Source organism: Oncorhynchus mykiss, chromosome 12, assembly GCF_057628025.1.
Source record: "Oncorhynchus mykiss isolate SJ-2025 chromosome 12, ASM5762802v1, whole genome shotgun sequence".
Taxonomy (NCBI): Eukaryota; Metazoa; Chordata; class Actinopteri; order Salmoniformes; family Salmonidae; genus Oncorhynchus; species Oncorhynchus mykiss.
Window position 1 is genome coordinate 38649154 of NC_143033.1, and position 21654 is coordinate 38670807.

At 43.2% G+C, this 21654-nt stretch overlaps 1 protein-coding gene across 1 annotated transcript; it reads left to right on the forward strand.

Moving 5' to 3' along the window:
* The first annotated feature begins 30 nt into the window (after positions 1-30).
* On the forward strand, positions 31-21399 carry LOC110537552 (E3 ubiquitin-protein ligase CBL). The gene is made up of 15 exons (XM_021623678.3): positions 31-963; positions 1912-2159; positions 3388-3534; positions 3655-3811; positions 9721-9842; positions 11490-11627; positions 11866-11953; positions 12234-12365; positions 12524-12760; positions 13042-13158; positions 13351-13637; positions 17922-18077; positions 18295-18422; positions 18755-18949; positions 19041-21399. The coding sequence occupies exons 1-15, from the start codon at positions 820-822 to the stop codon at positions 19370-19372; spliced, it is 2628 nt and encodes an 875-aa protein (XP_021479353.3). The 5' UTR covers positions 31-819; the 3' UTR covers positions 19373-21399.
* Positions 21400-21654: the final 255 nt, after the last annotated feature.

The window sequence follows — 21654 nt, forward strand, 5'->3', positions numbered from 1 at the left end:
TTGCCAGTCTCATTTCATAGGAGCGCATTTCAAGTCCACGTTCCCTCTCTCGTTTTTTCTTGATTACCTTTGACCTTTTTCAAAAGTAGGCCAGAGAGAGGACACCGGAGTTAATACTATCTTAATTGAGAAAATTAATGCTCCAGAACAGTAGATGGACACACAGTAGGTGGCGACATGCACATCTAACGTTTGTTTGCGACCTCCATAATACAATAGAAGAAGACTTAAAAAAAAAAAAAAATATATATATATATATATATATATATATATATATATATATATATATATATATATACTTTTTTTTTTACGTTTGAAGCTACATTCCAAACCGGAAGTTACCCGATTTGCTCTACAGGCGGAAAAAACTGAAACATAGGAAGAAAACAGACAAATAGTAGCAAGCTAGCTACGCTCCTATTTAGCTAGAAGTCTGAAGAAATTAGGCAGTATACTTAGCTTGATATTATTATTATTTTTTAATCAATACGCTTTTGTATTTGCGTGTGCCCTGTGTTCATCCAAGCCTGTCCACAAATATAACAGACGGGTCACAAATTGAACAACCAGGCAGGAGGTTGAACTATGCAAACGCCTGTCTTTTCCGACGAAAGGAGAGGGCAGATGAAGACTTTAAATCAGCTAGCTAGCAAGCTTACCATCCATTAATTCGTCTTGTGATATTTGTGTGGTTATTACTGTCTTTATTCGAGAACAATAGAGATAGGCAACTACCGTGGTTACTAAATACGTGCCCAGAATTGTCATTCATTGACGGCCTCCAAGCCCCGGGGCTCTCCCCCGGCCGGCGACAGAAGCATGGCAGGAAATCCGAGGAGGGGCGCGGGTCTCATCGGCTTGATGAAGGACGCATTTCAGCCCAATCACCAGCCTCTCCAGCCTCCCCAACCTGCGGTGGTAGACAAGAAAATGGTGGAGAAATGCTGGAAACTTATGGATAAGGTAGGTAACAACCCATCTAATTTCCTCAGGTCTTATGTTAAGTCATTTTTAATAGGTAGTGCAATTGTCCATTTAAATAGCCAGAATACTCAGAATATGAAATTCAAGCTTTGCAAATGTCCATAGTGTAGCAATAGCAAAACAATTGGACGGTGTACTTTTCATATGCGGTGAGCAATTACCACAAGACTGATCATGCTAAGGCACAACTATTTATTCTGCAAAAAGAAGGTAACATATTCAGACATTTTTTTATTCATAAAATGGGCTCCAATACATTGTTCCCCAAATGGCCACAATTACAAATTATGCTGATTGGGCAATTTTGACTTAAGCAGAGTGTACAAGTTGTCTTTGGCAGGAAAACACTTATTCAGTTTCACAACAAAGTCTGTTTTCAAAGTCTGATGAACTAACCATCAGGTGGTTATTACACTCTTCCTCTTTTGCTCGCTCACTCCAGTTTGAATGAACACAAGCGTACCAGTTCTATGTGTCAAATGGCCTATTCAGATATTACAACAATACCAAGTAGGCCTAAAAGGTTTTTTTTTTCACGTGTATTTTACATTTGACACAACTTGAAGAAATTATAGGCCTTCAAAATGGTCTGTTCCCTTTCCTACTGCTGGTGTGGTAAAAATATAAACTATATTTTCTACAAATCAAATTTTATTGGTTGGGTACACTTATTTTGCAGCTGTTATTACAGGTATAGTGAAGTGCTTATAAACAAAGTTGATAAGGACTACTTGGTGTACTTTCAAAAAGGACAGTTGAGACACTAGCCAGGTACTGGCTAGGCCTGGTTGGGTGAACCAGCTGAAATATAAACATCAACCAGACTGTAAATAAAAAATAAAAAAAAGTTTAATTTCACACAGATGCACGTTGGAGAAACACATCCAGGGTCCTCTGACCTCGTCTCATCCTCCCTTTCCCACGCAGGTGGTACGTCTCTGCCAGAACCCTAAGGTGGCCCTGAAGAACAGCCCCCCCTACATCCTGGACCTGCTGCCAGACACCTACCAGCACCTCCGCACCATCCTGTCCCGCTACGAGGGCAAGATGGAGATTCTCGGGGAGAACGAGTACTTCCGGGTGGTGATGGAGAACCTGACCAATAAGATCAAGCAGACCATGAGCTTGTTCAAGGAGGCAAAGGAGCGCATGTATGAGGAGAACTCTCAGCCCAGGTAAAATGTAGGAGGATATTGAGCCTGCTGGGTGCCAGTCTGTTTCTGCTTTTTGTTGTTCAGCTTTAAGGCTAGAACCACTTGAATAGTAGGCCTAGTTCCTATCAAAGGTTTCTTTTCTCGGTATCAAGGTGACTGGTATATCTTATTTTCAAAGAGTTTCTCAAGTGATTTTGACCACTTGCGGGGAGGTATAAGAGCATTTATGCATGTCTCAGCAGTGTTAACCTACTCTTGAGTGAAGCTTAAAAATAGGAACGCCCTAGTGGTAGATGCTGTGTGATCAGTGTTTTGAATTTCTTCCAAGAAACTACCCCACACCTCAATCCAATGTCCTATGAATAAAGTACATGTTGTGTTATTTTTAACGATTTATAACCATTTACACACAAAAAAAATACTAGAAAATGGGAATTGGACATTTTTCGTTGTTTAGGTACAGCTAATGTTCTGTAAAGCTGAGTGATGCAAGAACCACTAGGCTAAATGATGACCAGATCTGTTTAGGGTATATTTCCTCTTTTAATCAAAAAGACACTACTAAGCTAAAACCCATCCTGTTTACTTTAGGTTTCAGTGAAGCAATCATAGAACTGTAATCTCATTCTAGTTCTGTGAAAGCAATGATGCTATCAGTGATTCTTCTTACTCACAAGTAGCACAAATGCATGAGCCATTATAGGAAATGGACGTGCTAGTACTTGTATACAACATGAAATAGTTTGGTCGGAAAAATAGTTTTTTCTTAGGGTGAACATCTTAACAAGTATTCGGAGGAATGTAAAAAAAAATATGTTTAGACCCTGTGTAAACTTTTGTGGTCTAAAGATAAACCCACCAGGCTGTATCCAGCATATACCACCACACAGATTACACTTCTAAGAACCTCATCACACTTTCTTACAACTGAATGGGTGCGCAAGTAAGATGAATGTAATTGAGTCAAACGCAATTGCTTCTCTATTGCACTTTCCCTTTGATCGCCTGTAGTGAATACTCCAGTTGGTATTGCATACCAGTCCCCACTCAAAGGTATTAGTTTAGTAGACTAATGTGAATTTAGTATCCAATCCTAATCGGCTAGGCTTATACTACCTAGCCTAATTGTTTGACCAGGGGGTGCCAAAGTCAAGAGAATGCATTACCATTAGTCAACCTCAGGGATATATGAGGTTTGTTTGAGGACCTGATTTGCTAAGATGAGATATAAGATACCCTTTCTCCATAGGCGAAACCTGACCAAGCTGTCGCTGATATTCAGCCACATGCTGGCTGAGCTAAAAGCCATCTTTCCCAATGGCCTGTTCCAAGGAGACAACTTCCGCATCACCAAAGCTGACGCCGCTGAGTTCTGGAGAAGGTCTTTTGGTGATAAGTGAGTTTTCTTTTTGTGGCTCATCTATTATATAAAATGTCCTTCAAATTAAACGCTTAACCAAAACATGCCTGGGGATAAATACAACTTTTGTATCACTAAACGCTTTCCCCTCTGTAGGACCATTGTTCCATGGAGGACGTTCCGCCAGTCTCTTCATGAGTTCCACCCAATCAGCTCAGGCCTGGAAGCCATGGCTCTCAAGTCTACCATCGACCTCACCTGCAACGACTACATCTCTGTCTTCGAGTTTGACATCTTCACCAGGCTCTTCCAGGTAATGATTTGCATGCATTTGCATTTAAGTTTCTCCAACTCAAGTAATGATGGTGATGGATGCATTTGTATAACGCTTTTCCAGGTGCCTAAAACACTTCAGATTGAATGGGGGAAACTCAACTCATCCACGACCAAAATAGTTCCATTCCACCACCAATATATAGGGAATGTGCTTTCACTGCTCCCCATTCCTTTCCTGAATCACTCACTATTATATTACTTTGGGTGAGAGCATCTGCTAAAATAATACAAAGTGACTTACAGTAAGTGCATTCAGGACCACTTACTTTGACATGGTCACCGAGTCATTGATTTAATAATTAAGGTACCACCCTAAGCAACTTGCGTCTCTGCCATTGGACGTTTCCAAAAATAGATGTAGCAACTAAGGATTCTAGCTTTAAGCACAACGGCAACTTTATTACCTTCTACAGTCACAAAGTTGTTTTCTCTCTGGGGCGCCAAATCTATACAGAGCTCAACTGCTATGTAGAGTTCACTGTAGAAGTTAACAAAACTGTTGGAGGTGGCTAAGGAAAGGCCTGTGACACCACTGTGTGGGTGGTTAATTTCAACCATGGGTACTTTTTTTAGGCCATAAGGACATGTGAGTACAAAGGTAGAAATAGCTGCTGTATCATTATTTAGGGTGGGATGGTTAAAGTTCAGTCAGTACGTGTTCAGTATTCTGACTGTGCGTGGCCTTTACAGTAGCTCCCTCGACTGTGTGTGCACAGAGGCCACAAGTGTTTCCACAGCCTGACTCCCGGCAGACTGAAACCAAAATTACTTCCTCAAATTAGCCTTGAGAATTGAACTGGAGATGCTTGTAAATGTTTAACCAATGTAGTGCAGCAGTGGTAACCAGCCAGTGGCCCTGGAGAGCTACTGGGTATGCTGGCTTTTGTTGCAGCCCACCACTAACGCATCAGCTTGAACATGATAATCAATTAATCATCAAGACATTGAGGGGATTTAGAGCTGGGCTGGAACAAAATCATGCACGCCCTGTAGCTCTCCAGACCATGGTTGGTGACCACAGTTGTAGTAAATATCAGGTGAAGGACAAAATCAAATGCATTTATCAAGCTGTTTTTACATCATCAGATGTCATAAAGCGCTTATACAGAACCCAGCCTAAAACCCAAAAAGGCAAGCAATGCAGATGTAGAAGCACAGTAGCTAGGAAAAACTCCCTAGAAAGGCTGGAACCTAGGAAGAAACCAAGAGAGTAACCAGGCTCTGAGGCATGGCCAGTCATCTTCTGGCTGTGCCGGGTAGAGATTATAAGAGTACATGGCCACTAAGGCCAGATTATTCTTCAAGATGTTCAAAAGTTCATAGATGACCAGCAGGGTCAAATAATAATCAGTGGTTGTAGAGTACAACAGGTCAGCACTTCAGGAGTAAATGTCAGTTGGATTTTCATAGCTGAACATTCAGAGGTCAAGACAGCAGGTGCGGGAGGGAGAGGGTCCGGGACAAGATAGCTTGTCTGGTGAACAGATCAGGGTTTCATAGACACAGGCGAAACAGCATAAACTGGATCAGCAGCACGAACAGGTGGACTGGGGACGGGGGCAGACGGGAGTCATCCGGCCAGATGGTCCTAGGGCTCAGGTCCTTCAGGAGGGGAGAGAAATATGGGAAAATTAGAGAGAGCATACTTAAGTTCACACAGGACACCAGATAAGACAGGAGAATTTCACCAGATAGGACACTCTGACCCTAGCTCCCCGGCACATAGACTATTGCAGAATAGATACTCCGACGATACCCATGGACAGAGCCAACCAGGCAGCATATAACCCCACCCAATTTGCCAAAGCACAGCCCCCACACCACTAGTGGGAAATCAACAGACCAGGGCTGGTGGTCATGATATTTTGTCAGCCGATGATTGTCAAGCAAATAACTGCCGGTCTCATGGTAATTGACCTTTCATTTACATAAACACATTTAGCATCTCCTGGCTTCCAAGCATAGCCTACAAGTCACTGATGCAGGCCTTTGGACCATCTACTTTTTAAAGTCTAATAAATCCATGTAATATAGCCTTCACCATCACAATAAATCCATGATTTATTTTAAACAGGTCTAAAGAAACATGATATGAAGAAATGGCAGTCTATTTCAGAAGAACAGAATAGCATACTGAGTTGTCCTTATGTTAGGTCCTGATCTGGTTATGCCAAATGCCTGTGGGCTACACTAGTTCATTTAGCAGACAAGATTTGCTTAGAATTCCGTGGCATTATTTTATAGTATAAAGAATACAATTGAACATAGCTGAATAAAATAGAAAGGATATTTTCTCCAAATTATTTGAGGGAGTGCGCACATGCGCCTATTCTGTTATTTATGTAACTTTAGTTGTGATACAAATGTTGGGCTATAGGTTTAGATTTGTAATAGTTTCTAAGGCTGCATGATGTGACGCATGGTGATTTGAAAAAAATTGCATGAAAGGCATGAGCTCTACTTTTTGTTGTTGCGCAGGCTGTAAATACTTCATCACTCCCTCACTCACAATTTGACAAGCACTTGATAATGCCTCAAATTTTCCGGCTTCATCCCCTTTGTGTGGCCTTAATGCCCCCTAAAAAAATCTGTGCCTTTTGCAGCCAGTGCCCCTAGGCTCTATATATTAAATATAATTTGCTTCTCCCAGCTGCCTGCCGAAGCACCTCTCCATCACGTGATCGGGTCTTTCTCACAGGCTACAAGGGAAGACAGACACATCAGGGCGCGTCCTTATCTAATTCCCGAGGCGCATATTGAAGATATTGGAAGAACTGTCCACATTTACTTTTCGTCAGCCAACAAGATGATTAGGCCTAACGAACAGCAAAAGCATTAGCCTATATTAATCTACTATACCCCATAGTACAAAAGTTGATCTACTCTATTTTGTGCGAGAAATAAATATTCAAAATATTATCTGGGATGCAATAGATCCCAAATTAATACAACCACTAGCATCAAAAAAACTGTTTTAAGCAATGAGCCTGACGCAACCGATGACAAAGTTTATCAACATTTTAAGATAAACAATTAGGCTATTTCTTCACATTATAAGCACAGCAATGCTCACACGTCAGTAGGCTATAAGCGCTAACGTTCCATTAGCAGGAAAGTACCATTCTCAAAAGTGACCACAAATGCGAATAAGCATCTATTGCTTTTATTATAAAGGTGCATTTTTATGGTGAAACTCCAAACTTGTAACTCAAGCACTGCGTATGTATGCCATTTTTAGGTTCTACACCCTTTGTAAAACAGATTAATGTGCTTTATTTTAAGAAGTTATTTGGCCACTTTAGTTGTGATACAAACATTATCGAAACATATAGGCCTATGAGCTAGGCTGCATGAGCTATAAGTTTAAAAAGTCTCAAAAAAATAATGCGCTGTTTGCTTTAAGCTGGGCATCATAATATATACAGTACAGTTGAAGTCGGAAGTTTACATACACTTAGGTTGGAGTCATTAAAACCCGTTTTTCAACCACTCCACAAATTTCTTGTTAACAAACTATAGTTTTTGCAAGTCAGTTAGGATATCTACTTTGTGTATGACACAAGTAATTTTACCAACAATTGTTTACAGACAGATTATTTAGCTTATAATTTCAGTGGGTCAGAAGTTGATTGTGCCATACACTAAGTTGACTGTGACTTGATGTAAACAGCTTGGAAAATTCCAGAAAATGAGGTCATGGCTTTAGAAGCCTTTTGATAGGCTAATTGACATAATTTGAGTCAATTGGAGGTGTACCTGTGGATGTATTTCAAGGCCTACCTTCAAACTCAGTGCCTCTTTGCTTGACATCGTGGGAAAATCAGCCAAGACCCCAGAAAAAAAATTGTAGACCTCCACATGTCTGGTTCATCCTTAGGAGCAATTTCCAAATGCCTGAAGGTACCACGTTCATCTGGACAAACAATAGTACGCAAGTATAAACACCATGGGACCATGCAGCTATCATACCGCCCAGAAAGGAGACACGTTCTGTCTGATAGAGATAAACGTACTTTGGTGTGAAAAGTGAAAGTCAATCCCAGTACAACAGCAAAGGAACATGTGAATATGCTGGAGGAAACAGGTCCAAAATATCTATATCCACAGTAAAACGAGTCCTCTATCGACATAACCTGAAAGTCTACTCAGCAAGAAAGAAGCCACTGCTCCAAACCGCCATAAAAAAAAGCCACAGTACGGTTTGCAACTGCACGTAGGGACAAAGATCGTACTTATTGGAGAAATGTCCTCTGGTCTGATGAATCAAAAATAGAACTGTTTGGCCATAATGACCATTGTTATGTTTGGAGGAAAAAGGGGGAAGCTTGCAAGCTGATGAACACCATCTCACCTGTGAAGCACAGGGGTGGCAGCATCATGTTGTGGGGGTGCTTTGTGGATATTATGTGGATATTTTGAAGCAACATCTCAAGACATCAGTCAGGAAGTTAAAGCTTGGTCGCAAATGGGACTTCCAAATGAACAATGACCTCATGCATACTTCCAAAGTTGTTGCAAAATGGCTTAAGGACAACAAAGTCAGTGTTGGGAATCACAAATCCCTGACCTCAATCTCATAGAAAATTTGTGGGCAGAACTGAAAAAGTGTGTTCGAGCAAGGAGGCCTACAATCCTGACTCGGTTACACCAGCTCTGTCAGGAGGAATGGGACAACATTCACCCAACTTATTGTGGGAAGCTTGTGGAAGGCTACCTGAAACGCTTGACCGATGTTAAACGATTTAAAGGCAAAACTTCTGACCCACTGGGAATGTGATGAAAGAAATGAAAGCTGAAATAAATCATTCTCTCTACTATTATTCTGACATTTCACATTCTTAAAATATGGTGGTGATACTAGCTCACCTAAGACAGGGAATTTTTACTAGGATTAAATGTCAGGACTTGTGAAACTGAGTTTAAATGTATTTGGCTAAGGTGTATGTAAACTTCCGACTTCAACTGTAATTCACAAGTGATAGGCTATTGTCACCCATCAGACTTTTTTTTGTATTAATCTGGTCTTTTCTAAATAATACGTGTTGAATTTGTTTTGATTTAGAATGGACCATTATCATGCGCTGTCTCGAAACGGGCAGCTGGAAAAATATCTGTCACCTATCCACTTAAATAGCGAATGGAGGATGCTTTTCACGTGGTTAATTTTAATGCCAGTCAGGTAGGCTAAACTCCTGTTGTAAAGAGAAGCAATGTGCTTAATATTAGGAAAGCTGAGAAATATATATATATATAGTAGGCCTAGCCTATAGAAAGCTGATGGGATCCTCCTCTTTTTAATAGAGGCCATCACTCTGTTCTCAAGCAATTGCAAAGCATATAGAAATGTTGCGCAACATGAGCTCATGGGCTCTCATCAAGTGTTTAATTAGATTTTTGATTACATTTGTATTGATGTCAGAGTGATTAGAGGGACAATGGAATGCTGAGTACCAGGCAGTTAACAAGTTTGGTAGGCTACTAATGACCATCAGAGCTTGGAGAAGCCTAAATACCGTGACTAAACGGTCACGTGGAATTTGAATGTCATGACTCGTGACAGGTCACTGTAACAGGCCTACCACCAACTTACTACCCACAAAGATCTCCTCCACCACACGAGCCTGAGGGGGCGCAAAGCCGCACAGGAAGATCACTTCAGTGACTCAACCCACTCAAGTCGAGTATTGCAAAAAAAAGCCTGCCATGACGTGATGCTGCTCTCCTAGGGACATTATGGGAGAGCACTAGTAAGCCAGTGACTTATTCCCCGTATTCGGGTCAGAGGCATTGAATCCCAGTGGGAACACAAGTGTTTTTTTTATTATCAACTAGGATTATGATTTGTTGTCAATGTTTTGACCGTGGTTTGTGTGTTGTATTGTGCAGCCGTGGTCATCTCTCCTGAGAAACTGGAACAGTCTGGCTGTCACACACTCCGGGTACATGGCCTTCCTCACCTACGACGAGGTCAAGGCCCGGCTTCAGAGGTTCATCCACAAGCCTGGCAGGTGAGACACACACACTCACAAATACACATGACATACACACACTTCCATGCACTTCCATACACACTAACACACAAACAGTGAGGCACACAGACCATCCAAATACACTCACAACTCCCCTTATTGACCACACACACCGCACTGAAGGTTGATCTCAAATCCAATTTTATTGGTCACTTACACATGTTTAGCAGATGTTATTGCAGGTGTAGCGAAATGCTTGTGTTTATAGCTCCAGCAGTGCAGTCATATCTAACAAGTAAAATCTAACAATTTCACAGCAATACACAAACTACACACAAATCTAAAGGAATGGAATTAAGAATATATACACTACCGTTCAAAAGTTTGGGGTCACTTAGAAATGTCCTTGTTTTTTGTCCATTAAAATAACATAAAATTGATCAGAATTACAGTGTAGACATTGTTAATGTTGTAAATTACTATTGTAGCTGGAAACAGGCTGATTAAAAAAAAAATATATATATATATGCTATTCAATGCTAATAATTGCCAAGAAACTGAAGATCTCATACATAGCTGTGTACTACTCCCTTCACAGAACAGTGCAAACTGGCTCTAACCAGAATAGAAAGAGGAGTGGGAGGCCCCGGTGCACAACTGAGCAAGAGGACAAGTACATTAGTGTCTAGTTTGAGAAACAGACTCCTCACAAGTCCTCAATTGGCAGCTTCATTAAATAGTACCCGTTGTATCAGTTGTGCACCTGGGCCTCACACTCCTTTTTCTATTCTGGTTAGAGACAATTTGCACTGTTCTGTGAAGGGAGTAGTACACAGCATTGTATGAGATCTTCACTTTCTTGGCAATTTCTTGCATGGAATAGCCTTCATTTCTCAGACCTAGAATAGACTGAGGAGTTTCAGGAGAAAGTTCTTTGTTTCTGGCCATTTTGAGCCTGTAATCGAACCCACAAATGCTGATGCTCCAGATACTCAACTAGTCTAAAGGCCCGTTTTATTGCTTCTTTAATCAGAACAACAGTTTTCAGCTGTTTTAACATAATTGCAAAAGGTTTTATAATGATCAATTAGTCTTTTAAAATTTTAAACTTGGATTACCTAACACAAAGTGCCATTGGAACACAGGAATGATGGTTGCTGATAATGGGCCTATGTAGACGTTTCCAGCTGCAATAGTCATTTACAACATTAACAATGTCTACACTGTATTTCTGATCAATTTGATGTTAGGCCATTAAGTGGCCCCAAACTTTTGAACGGTAGTGTAAATATTTGGATGAGCAATGTCAGAGCGGCGTAGACTAAGATTCAGTAGAATAGAATACAGTATATACATATGAGATGAGTAATGCAGAATATGTGAACATTATTAAAGTGACTAGTGTTCCATTATTAAAGTGGCCAGTGATTTCAAGTCTATGTATATAGGGCAGCAGCCTCTAATGTGCTAGTGATGGCTATTTAACAGTCTGATGGCCTTGAGATAGAAGCTGTTTTTCAGTCTCTCGGTCCCAGCTTTGAGGCAGCTGTACTGACCTCGCCTTCTGGATCTACCGTTCGTCTGCCGTTCATTCGGCGTGCTGTATTTCAGGGATCATTCTACATGTACAACCGGTTTGCAAATTACGACAGGCCCTCACACACCACACATCTCCCTCTGTCCCAGCTATATCTTTAGACTGAGCTGCACTCGGCTGGGCCAGTGGGCCATTGGCTACGTCACTGCAGATGGGAACATTCTGCAGACTATCCCCCACAACAAGCCACTCTTCCAGGCCCTCATTGACGGATACAGGGAGGGATTGTGAGTACCATGACATAGCCAAGATGAAAGAATGACCAACTACTACCTTCTCTGGTTCAGTGAAGGCGTTTGCTGAATCTGTTATGAAGTTTCCTCTGAAAGTGGTTGAAATCAGTTTCTAAGACTATAAACTAAAGTCACCACAGAATTGCACATTAGTTGAAATAACAGGAAATCATACAGCCTGTGGCTTCAACTGGCCATTGAAATGTTTTGGTTTGTTGCTCTCTCTGTCCAGCTACCTGTTCCCAGATGGCCGGACCCAGAACCCAGACCTCACAGGCCTGTGTGAGCCCTCCCCACAGGACCACATCAAAGTCACACAGGTCAGACACTCACGTCCACAAAGTACAGTTCGTAATTCAGACTTCAGATTCACTTGTGTGACTCAAAAGTTTGCTTACTGTAATTTTCCATAGCTTACAACGCCCTAAATGTACGTTTGTGTACTTATTCCGATTTATGTCCGTCTCTCAAGTCAGAATGCTGTCTGTATAGATGGCTGTTTCCTAAAATCAGAAAAGGAAATATTTGTTCAATTGTAGTATGCATGCGCTGAGATATTCTGACATTTCTGTTGTCTCCTTTCTCTTCTCTGTTTTACAGGAGCAGTACGAGCTCTACTGTGAGATGGGCTCCACATTCCAGCTGTGTAAGATCTGTGCCGAGAATGACAAGGACGTGAAGATCGAGCCCTGTAGCCACCTCATGTGCACCTCCTGTCTCACTGCCTGGCAGGTTGGTCCCAGAGTTGCTTCACCCTGAAGGAGTGTCTGTTTCACTCACGTATTTTATACATTTGATCTGGATTTACTCTATTTTGGTCCTGTACTGTTACTCTCCCCTCTTCCTCTCCTTTATTTTTTAATTAATTTAAAAAAAAAATCTGTCTTTAGGAGTCGGAGGGGCAGGGCTGTCCATTCTGCCGCTGTGAGATTAAAGGCACAGAGCCCATCGTGGTGGACCCCTTCCGCCCCAAGAACAACGGCAGCGGGGCCTCCTTCGCCAGCTTCCAGGGACCCTACGGGGCGGAGGGAGGGGGCTCCCTGTCAGTCTCCCCGAGCAACGATGAGGACGATGACGAGCGCCTGGAGGACCCCCACCTCAACATGAGCAGGCTGGCCTGCACCAAGGCAAAACTTCCTCACCCCCAGCCACCATCTGGAATCAGTCAGACTTTGTCATGTTCTCTCTCTTTCTCCTACACACACCATCTCACAACATAATTGTTTCCTTATGTGCTCAATGTGAAAAGGCAATCTATAAAAGACTTGGTTGTTTTCAGAATTCGCCAATCAGATACACCACCCAGTAAATCAACAACAACAACAACAACAAAAACAGCTCCTCTATAAGTTGTAGAAACAGTCTGACCTCTCTAGTTTGTTTTAATGTCTCCCCTGTGTGTTTTCAGGTAGAGCGTCCACCCTCCCCTGTGACGCCACTACCCCCCGTGCCCCCCCGGCTGGACCTGGTGCCGCAGAGGCCTCCCAGCTCCCCAGGGGCCCTGGGCCAAGGAGCCACACCCAAGGCAAGTGGAGGACCTAATCCATCAATCACTTAATCAAATTCAAGTTTTCTTATGTATATAATGGTGTGTGACCATGCATGTCATGTGACATTTATATTTAACTAATTTAGCAGACACTCTAATCCAGAACGACTTCAAATTAATTTCCAATTATAAATTGCATCCAGTCATATTAATGTGTGCTCTCCCCAGATTGCAGCCCTCCACAGAGACAAACCTTTGCCTCTCCCTCCTGCCCTGCGAGAGTTACCCCCACCTCCCCCACCCGAGCGTCCCTCTCCCCTTGGACCCACAGAGGGCCGGCTCCAAAGGAGACCCCTGCCATGCACCCCTCCGGAGCCCAACTGGGCCTCCAACTACATGGTTCCCCGGCCTGTTGCCAAGGCCCTGCCACAGACCAACGGGCCCAGTGACAGTGACTGCATCCCCAGAGCAAAGCCACTGGCAGCGACCAACGCTATCTACTCCTTGGCAATCAGGTATGGCATTTGTATAGATATGGATAAAATATGTGTGGATGTAATGTAGATGCTAAATTTTGATTAGTCGCTCAGGTGCCAGGAAAACATTCCCCACACCAGTACACCACCAGGCAGGATGGGGCTATGGACTCATGCTGCTTACGCCAAATCCTGACTCTGCCATCAGCATGATGGAACATGAACCAGGATTTGTCGGACCAGGAATTATTTTCCAGTCCTTGGTTTTTTTGGCCCTTTTTTCTCCCCAATTTCGTGCTATCCAATTGGTAGTTAGTCTTGTCTCATCGCTGCAGCTCCCGTACGGACTCGGGAGAGGTTGAGAGCCATGTGTCCTCCAAAACTCGACCCAACCAAGCCGCACTGCTTCTTGACACAATGCCCACTTAACCTGGAAGCCAGCCGCGCCAATGTGTCGGCGGAAACACCATACACCTGGTGATCGTGTCAGCGTGCACTGCGGCCGGCCCGCCACAGGAGTCGCTAGTGCGGGATGGGACAAGGAAATCCCTCCCGGCCAAACCCTCCACTAACATCGACGACGATGGGCCAATTGTGTGCTGCCCCATGGGTCTCCCGGTCGCAGCCGGCTTCGACAGAGCCTGTACTCAAACCCAGAATCTCTAGTGGTACTGCGCCACTCGGGAGGCCTCACTGATGCCGGGTCTTCTTGTTTTTAGCTGACAGGAGTGGAACTCGGTGTGGTCGTCTGCTGCAATAGCCCATCCAAGACAAAGATCGATGAGTTGTGCGTTCTGAGATGCCGTTCTACACACCACTGTTATACTGCGCCATTATTGGTCGGTTTGTGACACGCATGTTAGCTTGCATGGTTCTTGTCATTCTCTTTCAACCTCTCATCAATGGTGCGGTGTTGCAATCTACTGCAAAGATAGCCTGCAGAGTTCTGTCCTACTATCCAGGTCTGTACCCAAACAATTTGAACTTCTACTTTTAAAAATCCACCTCTCTAAAAACAAGGCTCTCACCGTTGCCGCCTGCTTATAGACCACCCTCTGCCCCCAGCTGTGCTCTGGACACCATATGTGAACTGATTGCCCCCCATCTATATTCAGAGCTCGTGCTGCTAGGCGACCTAAACTGGAACATGCTTAACACCCCAGCAATCCTACAATCTAAGCTTGATGCCCTCAATCTCACACAAATTATCAATGAACCTACCAGGTACCTCCCCAAAGCCTTAAACATGGGCACCCTCATAGATATCATCCTAACCAACTAGCCCTCTAAACACACCTCTGCTGTCTTCAACCAAGATCTCAGCGATCACTGCCTCATTGCCTGCATCCGTAATGGGTCAGCGGTCAAACAACCTCCACTCATCACTGTCAAACGCTCCCTGAAACACTTCAGCGAGCAGGACTTTCTAATCGACCTGGCCGGGGTATCCTGGAAGGATATTGATCTCATCCCGTCAGTAGAGGATGCCTGTTTTTTTTTTTTTTAAATGCCTTCCTAACCATCTTAAATAAGCATGCCCCATTCAAGCAATTTAGAACCAGGAACAGATATAGCCCTTGGTTCTCCCCAGACCTGACTGCCCTTAACCAACACAAAAACATCCTATGGCATTCTGCATTAGCATCGAACAGCCCCCGTGATATGCAGCTGTTCGGGGAAGCTAGAAACCATTATACACAGGCAGTTAGAAAAGCCAAGGCTAGCTTTTTCAAGCAGAAATTTGCTTCCTGCAACACTAACTCAAAAAAGTTCTGGGACACTGTAAAGTCCATGGAGAATAAGAACACCTCCTCCCAGCTGCCCACTGCACTGAAGATAGGAAACACTGTCACCACTGATAAATCCACTATAATTGAGAATTTCAATAAGCATTTTTCTACGGCTGGCCATGCTTTCCACCTGGCTACTCCTACCCCGGTCAACAGCACTGCACCCCCCCACAGCAACTCGCCCAAGCCTTCCCCATTTCTCCTTCTCCCAAATCCAGTCAGCTGATGTTCTGAAAGAGCTGCAAAATCTGGACCCCTACAAATCAGCCGGGTTAGACAATCTGAACCCTTTCTTTCTAAAATGATCTGCCGAAATTGTTGCCACCCCTATTACTAGCCTGTTCAACCTCTCTTTCGTGTCGTCTGAGATTCCCAAAGATTGGAAAGCAGCTGCGGTCATCCCCCTCTTCAAAGGGGGGGACACTCTTGACCCAAACTGCTACAGACCTATATCTATCCTATCCTGCCTTTCTAAGGTCTTCGAAAGCCAAGTCAACAAACAGATTACCGACCATTTTGAATCTCGCCATACCTTCTCTGCTATGCTATCTGGTTTCAGAGCTGGTCATGGGTGCACCTCAGCCACGCACAAGGTCCTAAACGATATCTTAACCGCCATCGATAAGAAACATTACTGTGCAGCCGTATTCATTGATCTGGCCAAGGCTTTCAACTCTGTCAATCACCACATCCTCATCGGCAGACTCGACAGCCTTGGTTTCTCGCCTAGTTCACCAACTACTTCTCTGATAGAGTTCAGTGTGTCAAATCGGAGGGTCTGCTGTCCGGACCTCTGGCAGTCTCTATGGGGGTGACACAGGGTTCAATTCTTGGACCGACTCTCTTCTCTGTATACATCAATGATGTCGCTCTTGCTGCTGGTGAGTCTCTGATCCACCTCTACGCAGACGACACCATTCTGTATACTTCTGGCCCTTCTTTGGACACTGTGTTAACAACCCTCCAGGCAAGCTTCAATGCCATACAACTCTCCTTCCGTGGCCTCCAATTGCTCTTAAATACAAGTAAAACTAAATGCATGCTCTTCAACCGATTGCTGCCTGCACCTGCCCGCCTGTCCAACATCACTACTCTGGACGGCTGTGACTTAGAATACGTGGACAACTACAAATACCTAGGTGTCTGGTTAGACTATAAACTCTCCTTCCAGACCCACATCAAACATCTCCAATCCAAAGTTACATCTAGAATTGGCTTCCTATTTCGCAACAAAGCATCCTTCACTCATGCTGCCAAACATACCCTTGTAAAACTGACCATCCTACCAATCCTCGACTTCGGTCATGTCATTTACAAAATAGCCTCCAATACCCTACTCAACAAATTGGATGCAGTCTATCACAGTGCAATCCGTTTTGTCACCAAAGCCCCATATATTACCCACCATTGCGACCTGTACGCTCTCGTTGGCTGGCCCTCGCTTCATACTTGTCGACCAAACCCACTGGCTCCATGTCATCTACAAGACCCTGCTAGGTAAACTCCCCCCTTATCTCAGCTCGCTGGTCACCATAGCATCACCCACCTGTAGCACACGCTCCAGCAGGTATATCTTTCTGGTCACCCCCAAAACCAACTCTTTCTTTGGCCGCCTCTCCTTCCAGTTCTCTGCTGCCAATGACTGGAACGAACTACAAAAATCTCTGAAACTGGAAACACTTATCTCCCTCACTAGCTTTAAGCACCAACTGTCAGAGCAGCTCACAGATTACTGCACCTGTACATAGCCCACCTATAATTTAGCACAAAAACAACTACCTCTTTCCCTACTGTATTTATTTTATTTATTTATTTATTTTGCTCCTTTGCACCCCATTATATTTATCTCTACTTTGCACATTCTTCCATTGCAAATCTACCATTCCAGTGTTTTACTTGCTATATTGTATTTACTTTGCCACCTTGGCCTTTTTTTGCCTTTACCTCCCTTCTCACCTCATTTGCTCACATCGTATATAGACTTGTTTATACTGTATTATTGACTGTATGTTTGTTTTACTCCATGTGTAACTCTGTGTCGTTGTATGTGTCGAACTGCTTTGCTGTATCTTGGCCAGGTCGCAATTGTAAATGAGAACTTGTTCTCAACTTGCCTACCTGGTTCAATAAAGGTGAAATAAAAATAAATAAAAATCTGTTTTCACCCACAGGATTGTCGCTGACTGGATGTTTTTTGTTTGTTGCAACATTCTCGGTAAACCCTAGACACTGTCGTGCGTGAAAATCCGTTTCTGAGATACTGGAACCTGCGCGCCTGGCACTAAGTAGTCGCTTAAGTCACTTGTTTTGCACATTCTAACGTTGTCGAACAGTAACTGTATGCCTTGATGCCTGTCTGCCTGCTTTATATAGCAAGCCACGGCCACGTGACTCACTGTCTGTAGGAGCAAACCATTTTTGTGAACCGGGTGGCTATATTCCTTGTTTGTGTCTCATGGTATGATTGATCAGGAATTCAAGTGCGTCATATGTATTACCTGCCTCAGTGTCTGACTGTGTGTCTGTCTGTTAGGACACCTCAACGGGTGTCTACTGGTGAGAAGTCTTCTGGGAGTGACGAGGAGAACGAATACATGAGCCCCACCTCTCTCCCTTCAGGAGGACCCTCCTGGGCCATGGCGGGGGCTGTCGTGCCACCACCGCCCCAAACCACTGACCACGACTCACGGTGAGCACTCAAGACTGTCACTACGAGGTGGCCCAGTGGATTATGATTGTACCATCCTAGAAATATGTATGTATTTCCTGAATGGTTTAAATCTCTAAAATCAGTACAGGGTCATGACTACTGTTTTTCTGATGCCCCTCCCTCTGCCCGCCATCTCTCCCTCTCTGTTTATCCATCCCTGCCTCTTTTTCTCTCTCTCACCTTCCTTCTCTCCTAGAACTGTGGTGTGTGATGTGGACTGTGAGGACCCTCAGGTGTATGAGTCCATGTGTAACATCAAGGCCCAGGCTAGTGCTGCAGAGCCTCTGCCCGCCCTGTCCCTGCCACAGCAGCCCCCAGAGTCCGGTACATAGAGATGAATTAAGGATCTCTTTTCTCACCTTTCTGATTGCACATCAAGTTACATAAGTCATGCCTTTGTACAATCAGAAATCTATCATCTAACTTGGGCTTGAATCACAAAAAAAACTTTTGCTATACCTGCCCAGAAACCTACTATCGCAATGAATGTGGCCACGATTGGATAACAGTTCATTTTGATCCCCACCATTGATCAGGTTATCTGTTAAGCCAGTTATCATGCATCTCAGCACATAGAAAATGTATATTCTGTATTTGGGGTATTAAAATCACTTCATCTTTTTTTTTATCCCTTGAATTCTCTGGTTTCCATCCAGACTACCTCATTCCGCCCCCTGCGGTTCCCCTGCACCTCGCAGTAGAGGAGATTGAGGCAAAGGATGTGTATGATTATGACTACCCCCGACCCCAGGCTCCCCCGACCCCCGCCAGGCGCACCCTCTCTGATGTCACCGGCACCTCGGCTGCCTTCAGGTGCCTCTCCATGGACAGCCTGTCTACCATGGATCCCTGTATGTAGCTTAGCATTAGTGTTTTCAATCCTTTCACTCTCTTGCTATAACAGAGTTATAGTTATCAAACACCATCTCTCTCCTCTCTCAGCTATGTTTGCACCAGGTCAGGACCCCGAGCGCCCTCCTAAGCCCCTCCCCCGCCGGGTCAACTCAGACCGGCAGCCCCGCCCTCTCACCCCAGAGGCCCTGTCCGCCGCTGTCAATCCATCAGCGGGCTCCAGAGGAGCATCCGGAGGGCCCTCTCCAGTTCCTGGTGCGGAGCTACCCATCAACGGGGAGATAGAGCGTCTGATGAGCCAGGGCTATTCGTTCCAGGACATCCAGAAGGCCCTGATGATCGCCCAGAACAACCTGGAGACGGCCAAGAACATCCTGCGCGAGTTTGTTTCCATCCCCTCCACGGCGCACATCCTCACGTAGCAGCTGCAACACCACACCCTATATCCTTTACCCTCTGTGCCATAATGGATAGCATTTTTGCTGCGCTAGTTGTGACAGGTCTGGAAGCGCTGTATATTGTAAGGGGAGGGCTCACCTTGGTCCCATGCACAGGCATCTAGTGAATCTAAAGAGAGAGGGAGAATGCGTCATGTGGCCTGTGTACAGCCAAGCCTTTGAACCTCGCATGGTCGTTTGCGCTTGCCTCCAGTCTTATTGTGTGGATCTAAGCATTTCCTTGTTTCTGGGTACAGCGTAGAGTAAGCCTAACTTTACACTGTGTTCTTAAGCTGCAATGTCTCGCAAGGAGTAGTTTGAGACTTATTGTGCAGCAGCAGTAACTGTCGTCGGGGCGTACTTGACTTACGATTCCCCTCGTACATACATTTTGTAGCTAAATACGTCAGGTGGAGACTAAAGCGTTTAATTCTGTGGTTTGTGCTAAAGCTAACGAATGTGAATCTTGAAGTTGCATTGCAGTATTACAGGGCTCCATGTCATACATTTCACTGTATTGTAGTAAATGAAGTAATGATTTTTTTAAAGTAAGAATATCTCCAAATTGCTTTAGTTCCTGGTTTATTGATGGTCTTATAATATATAACAGTCTGATGTGTACGTAATCTTGGAATGTACAGTAAATGTACAGTAATGTACAATGTAGTGCTAACATTGACGGATGAACATTTAACATTTATCATATTTGTAATTATTTTTTATAATTGTTTTAATACCACCAGTGGTAGTGGTTTCATGGTTAAGCCTTATTGTTCATTCTGTGAATAGCTTGTATATTTTAAAGTGACAGTATCCTTTTTTTAATGTCATACTTAAAATTAAGGGAGTATATGTGCCCATAAGAATTTTCCTAGCCTAATCTGTATTTTTTTCATATCCATACTATTAACATTTCCAGACAATAGCATATTGATTGGGCAGAGAAGACAAAGTGATCCAAGTCATATACAGTTATATATATATATATATATTACACTCCTTGATATTTAGTGCAATGAAGTACTTAATTGGCACTACCTCATAGACTTGATTTGCTGCCGCCTCTTGTACAACGTTCTTGTTACGTTACAAACAGACCATGACCCCATCGTAAGGTGTCAAAAAAAAATGTAACTTTGTTAATGCGTTTTCTTTGTACCTACCTTGATTAGCAGTCTTTTTTCCCCCAGGGACGTGGCTTCGACAGATTATTGAGAATCTGTTCATATATTAATAATGACATTTCTTTCCTTTTGAATTTGAAACCCGGTTGGACAGAGGGAGTTTGTCATTGTCCTCTTGACTCAGGTACACAACAGAAACTGAACAATGTGTAGTGATATGCCAAGGTTGTATGGGGACTCACACTCCAGAAATGTTAGTTGTAAATGTGTTGGATTTAAAGCCAAAAGCATTGAAAATACAGGTTTAAATCGCATATTAGTAGTAGATACTTGTACGGTCATTGTAAAGAATGGCCATGATATTTCTGCATCGGTTTGTTTCTCTTGATCTCAATACCGTTTTAACTTCTTTTAAATTGTGATGTACGTTGACTGCAATTCCTTGATCATGAACTTAAGTGCCACTCCTTGTAAAATGATTTGTGAAAATTGACTTGAAATTGTTCAAAGTAGTGCTTTGTAAGTCCTCTTTCCACTGTCACTCATATGTAGACTCACCACAAGAGGGCACTCTGTCATAAGATATTGCTGTGGTCTCTGACTCCACATGCAGTGCTCAATAGTTGCAGAATTTACTGGTATAGTGTAATACAGTTGGTACTTTGTCATTCGATCTAAGATCCAATGTGAAAATGTATGTATGGTATAACTCATTGTTCACCTAACCGTTACATACGGAGAGAAATAGCTTTTTTCTTTGCCTTGTTATTGCATGTGTAGATAAAATATTGTATTTATTGATTTTAATATACTCTGCATTCATTATGTTGCCATGTGTTCATGCCTCAGCCATTAAATATTTTAAAATAAACCATATTTTCTTTACAATTTGATGATTGGTATATTTTATTGAAAAATATTTAAATAATATTGTTGTACTGGAAAAATAGTGTTTTATAATGTAGCTCTAGAAAATAACATTTTCCAATCTGGTAACAGTAAAGGCATTCAAATGAAATCTGCTGTTTCTACATGTCTAGACTATTTTGTTGAACCTCCTCCCACCAAGCATGCTCTCTATGGAAATCTGGAGCTACTGTTCTACTCACTCCAGCATAACAGTGGTTAGCGGGGAGAATTATC

Excerpts from the sequence above, each read along its gene's own strand:
- LOC110537552 (XM_021623678.3), top strand. The coding sequence starts at position 820 with ATGGCAGGAAATCCGAGGAGGGGCGCGGGTCTCATCGGCTTGATGAAG. Across the intron at positions 964-1,911 it reads GCTGGAAACTTATGGATAAG|GTGGTACGTCTCTGCCAGAA; the intron begins GTAGGTAACAAC and ends TTTCCCACGCAG. Across the intron at positions 11,954-12,233 it reads ACCACATCAAAGTCACACAG|GAGCAGTACGAGCTCTACTG; the intron begins GTCAGACACTCA and ends TCTGTTTTACAG.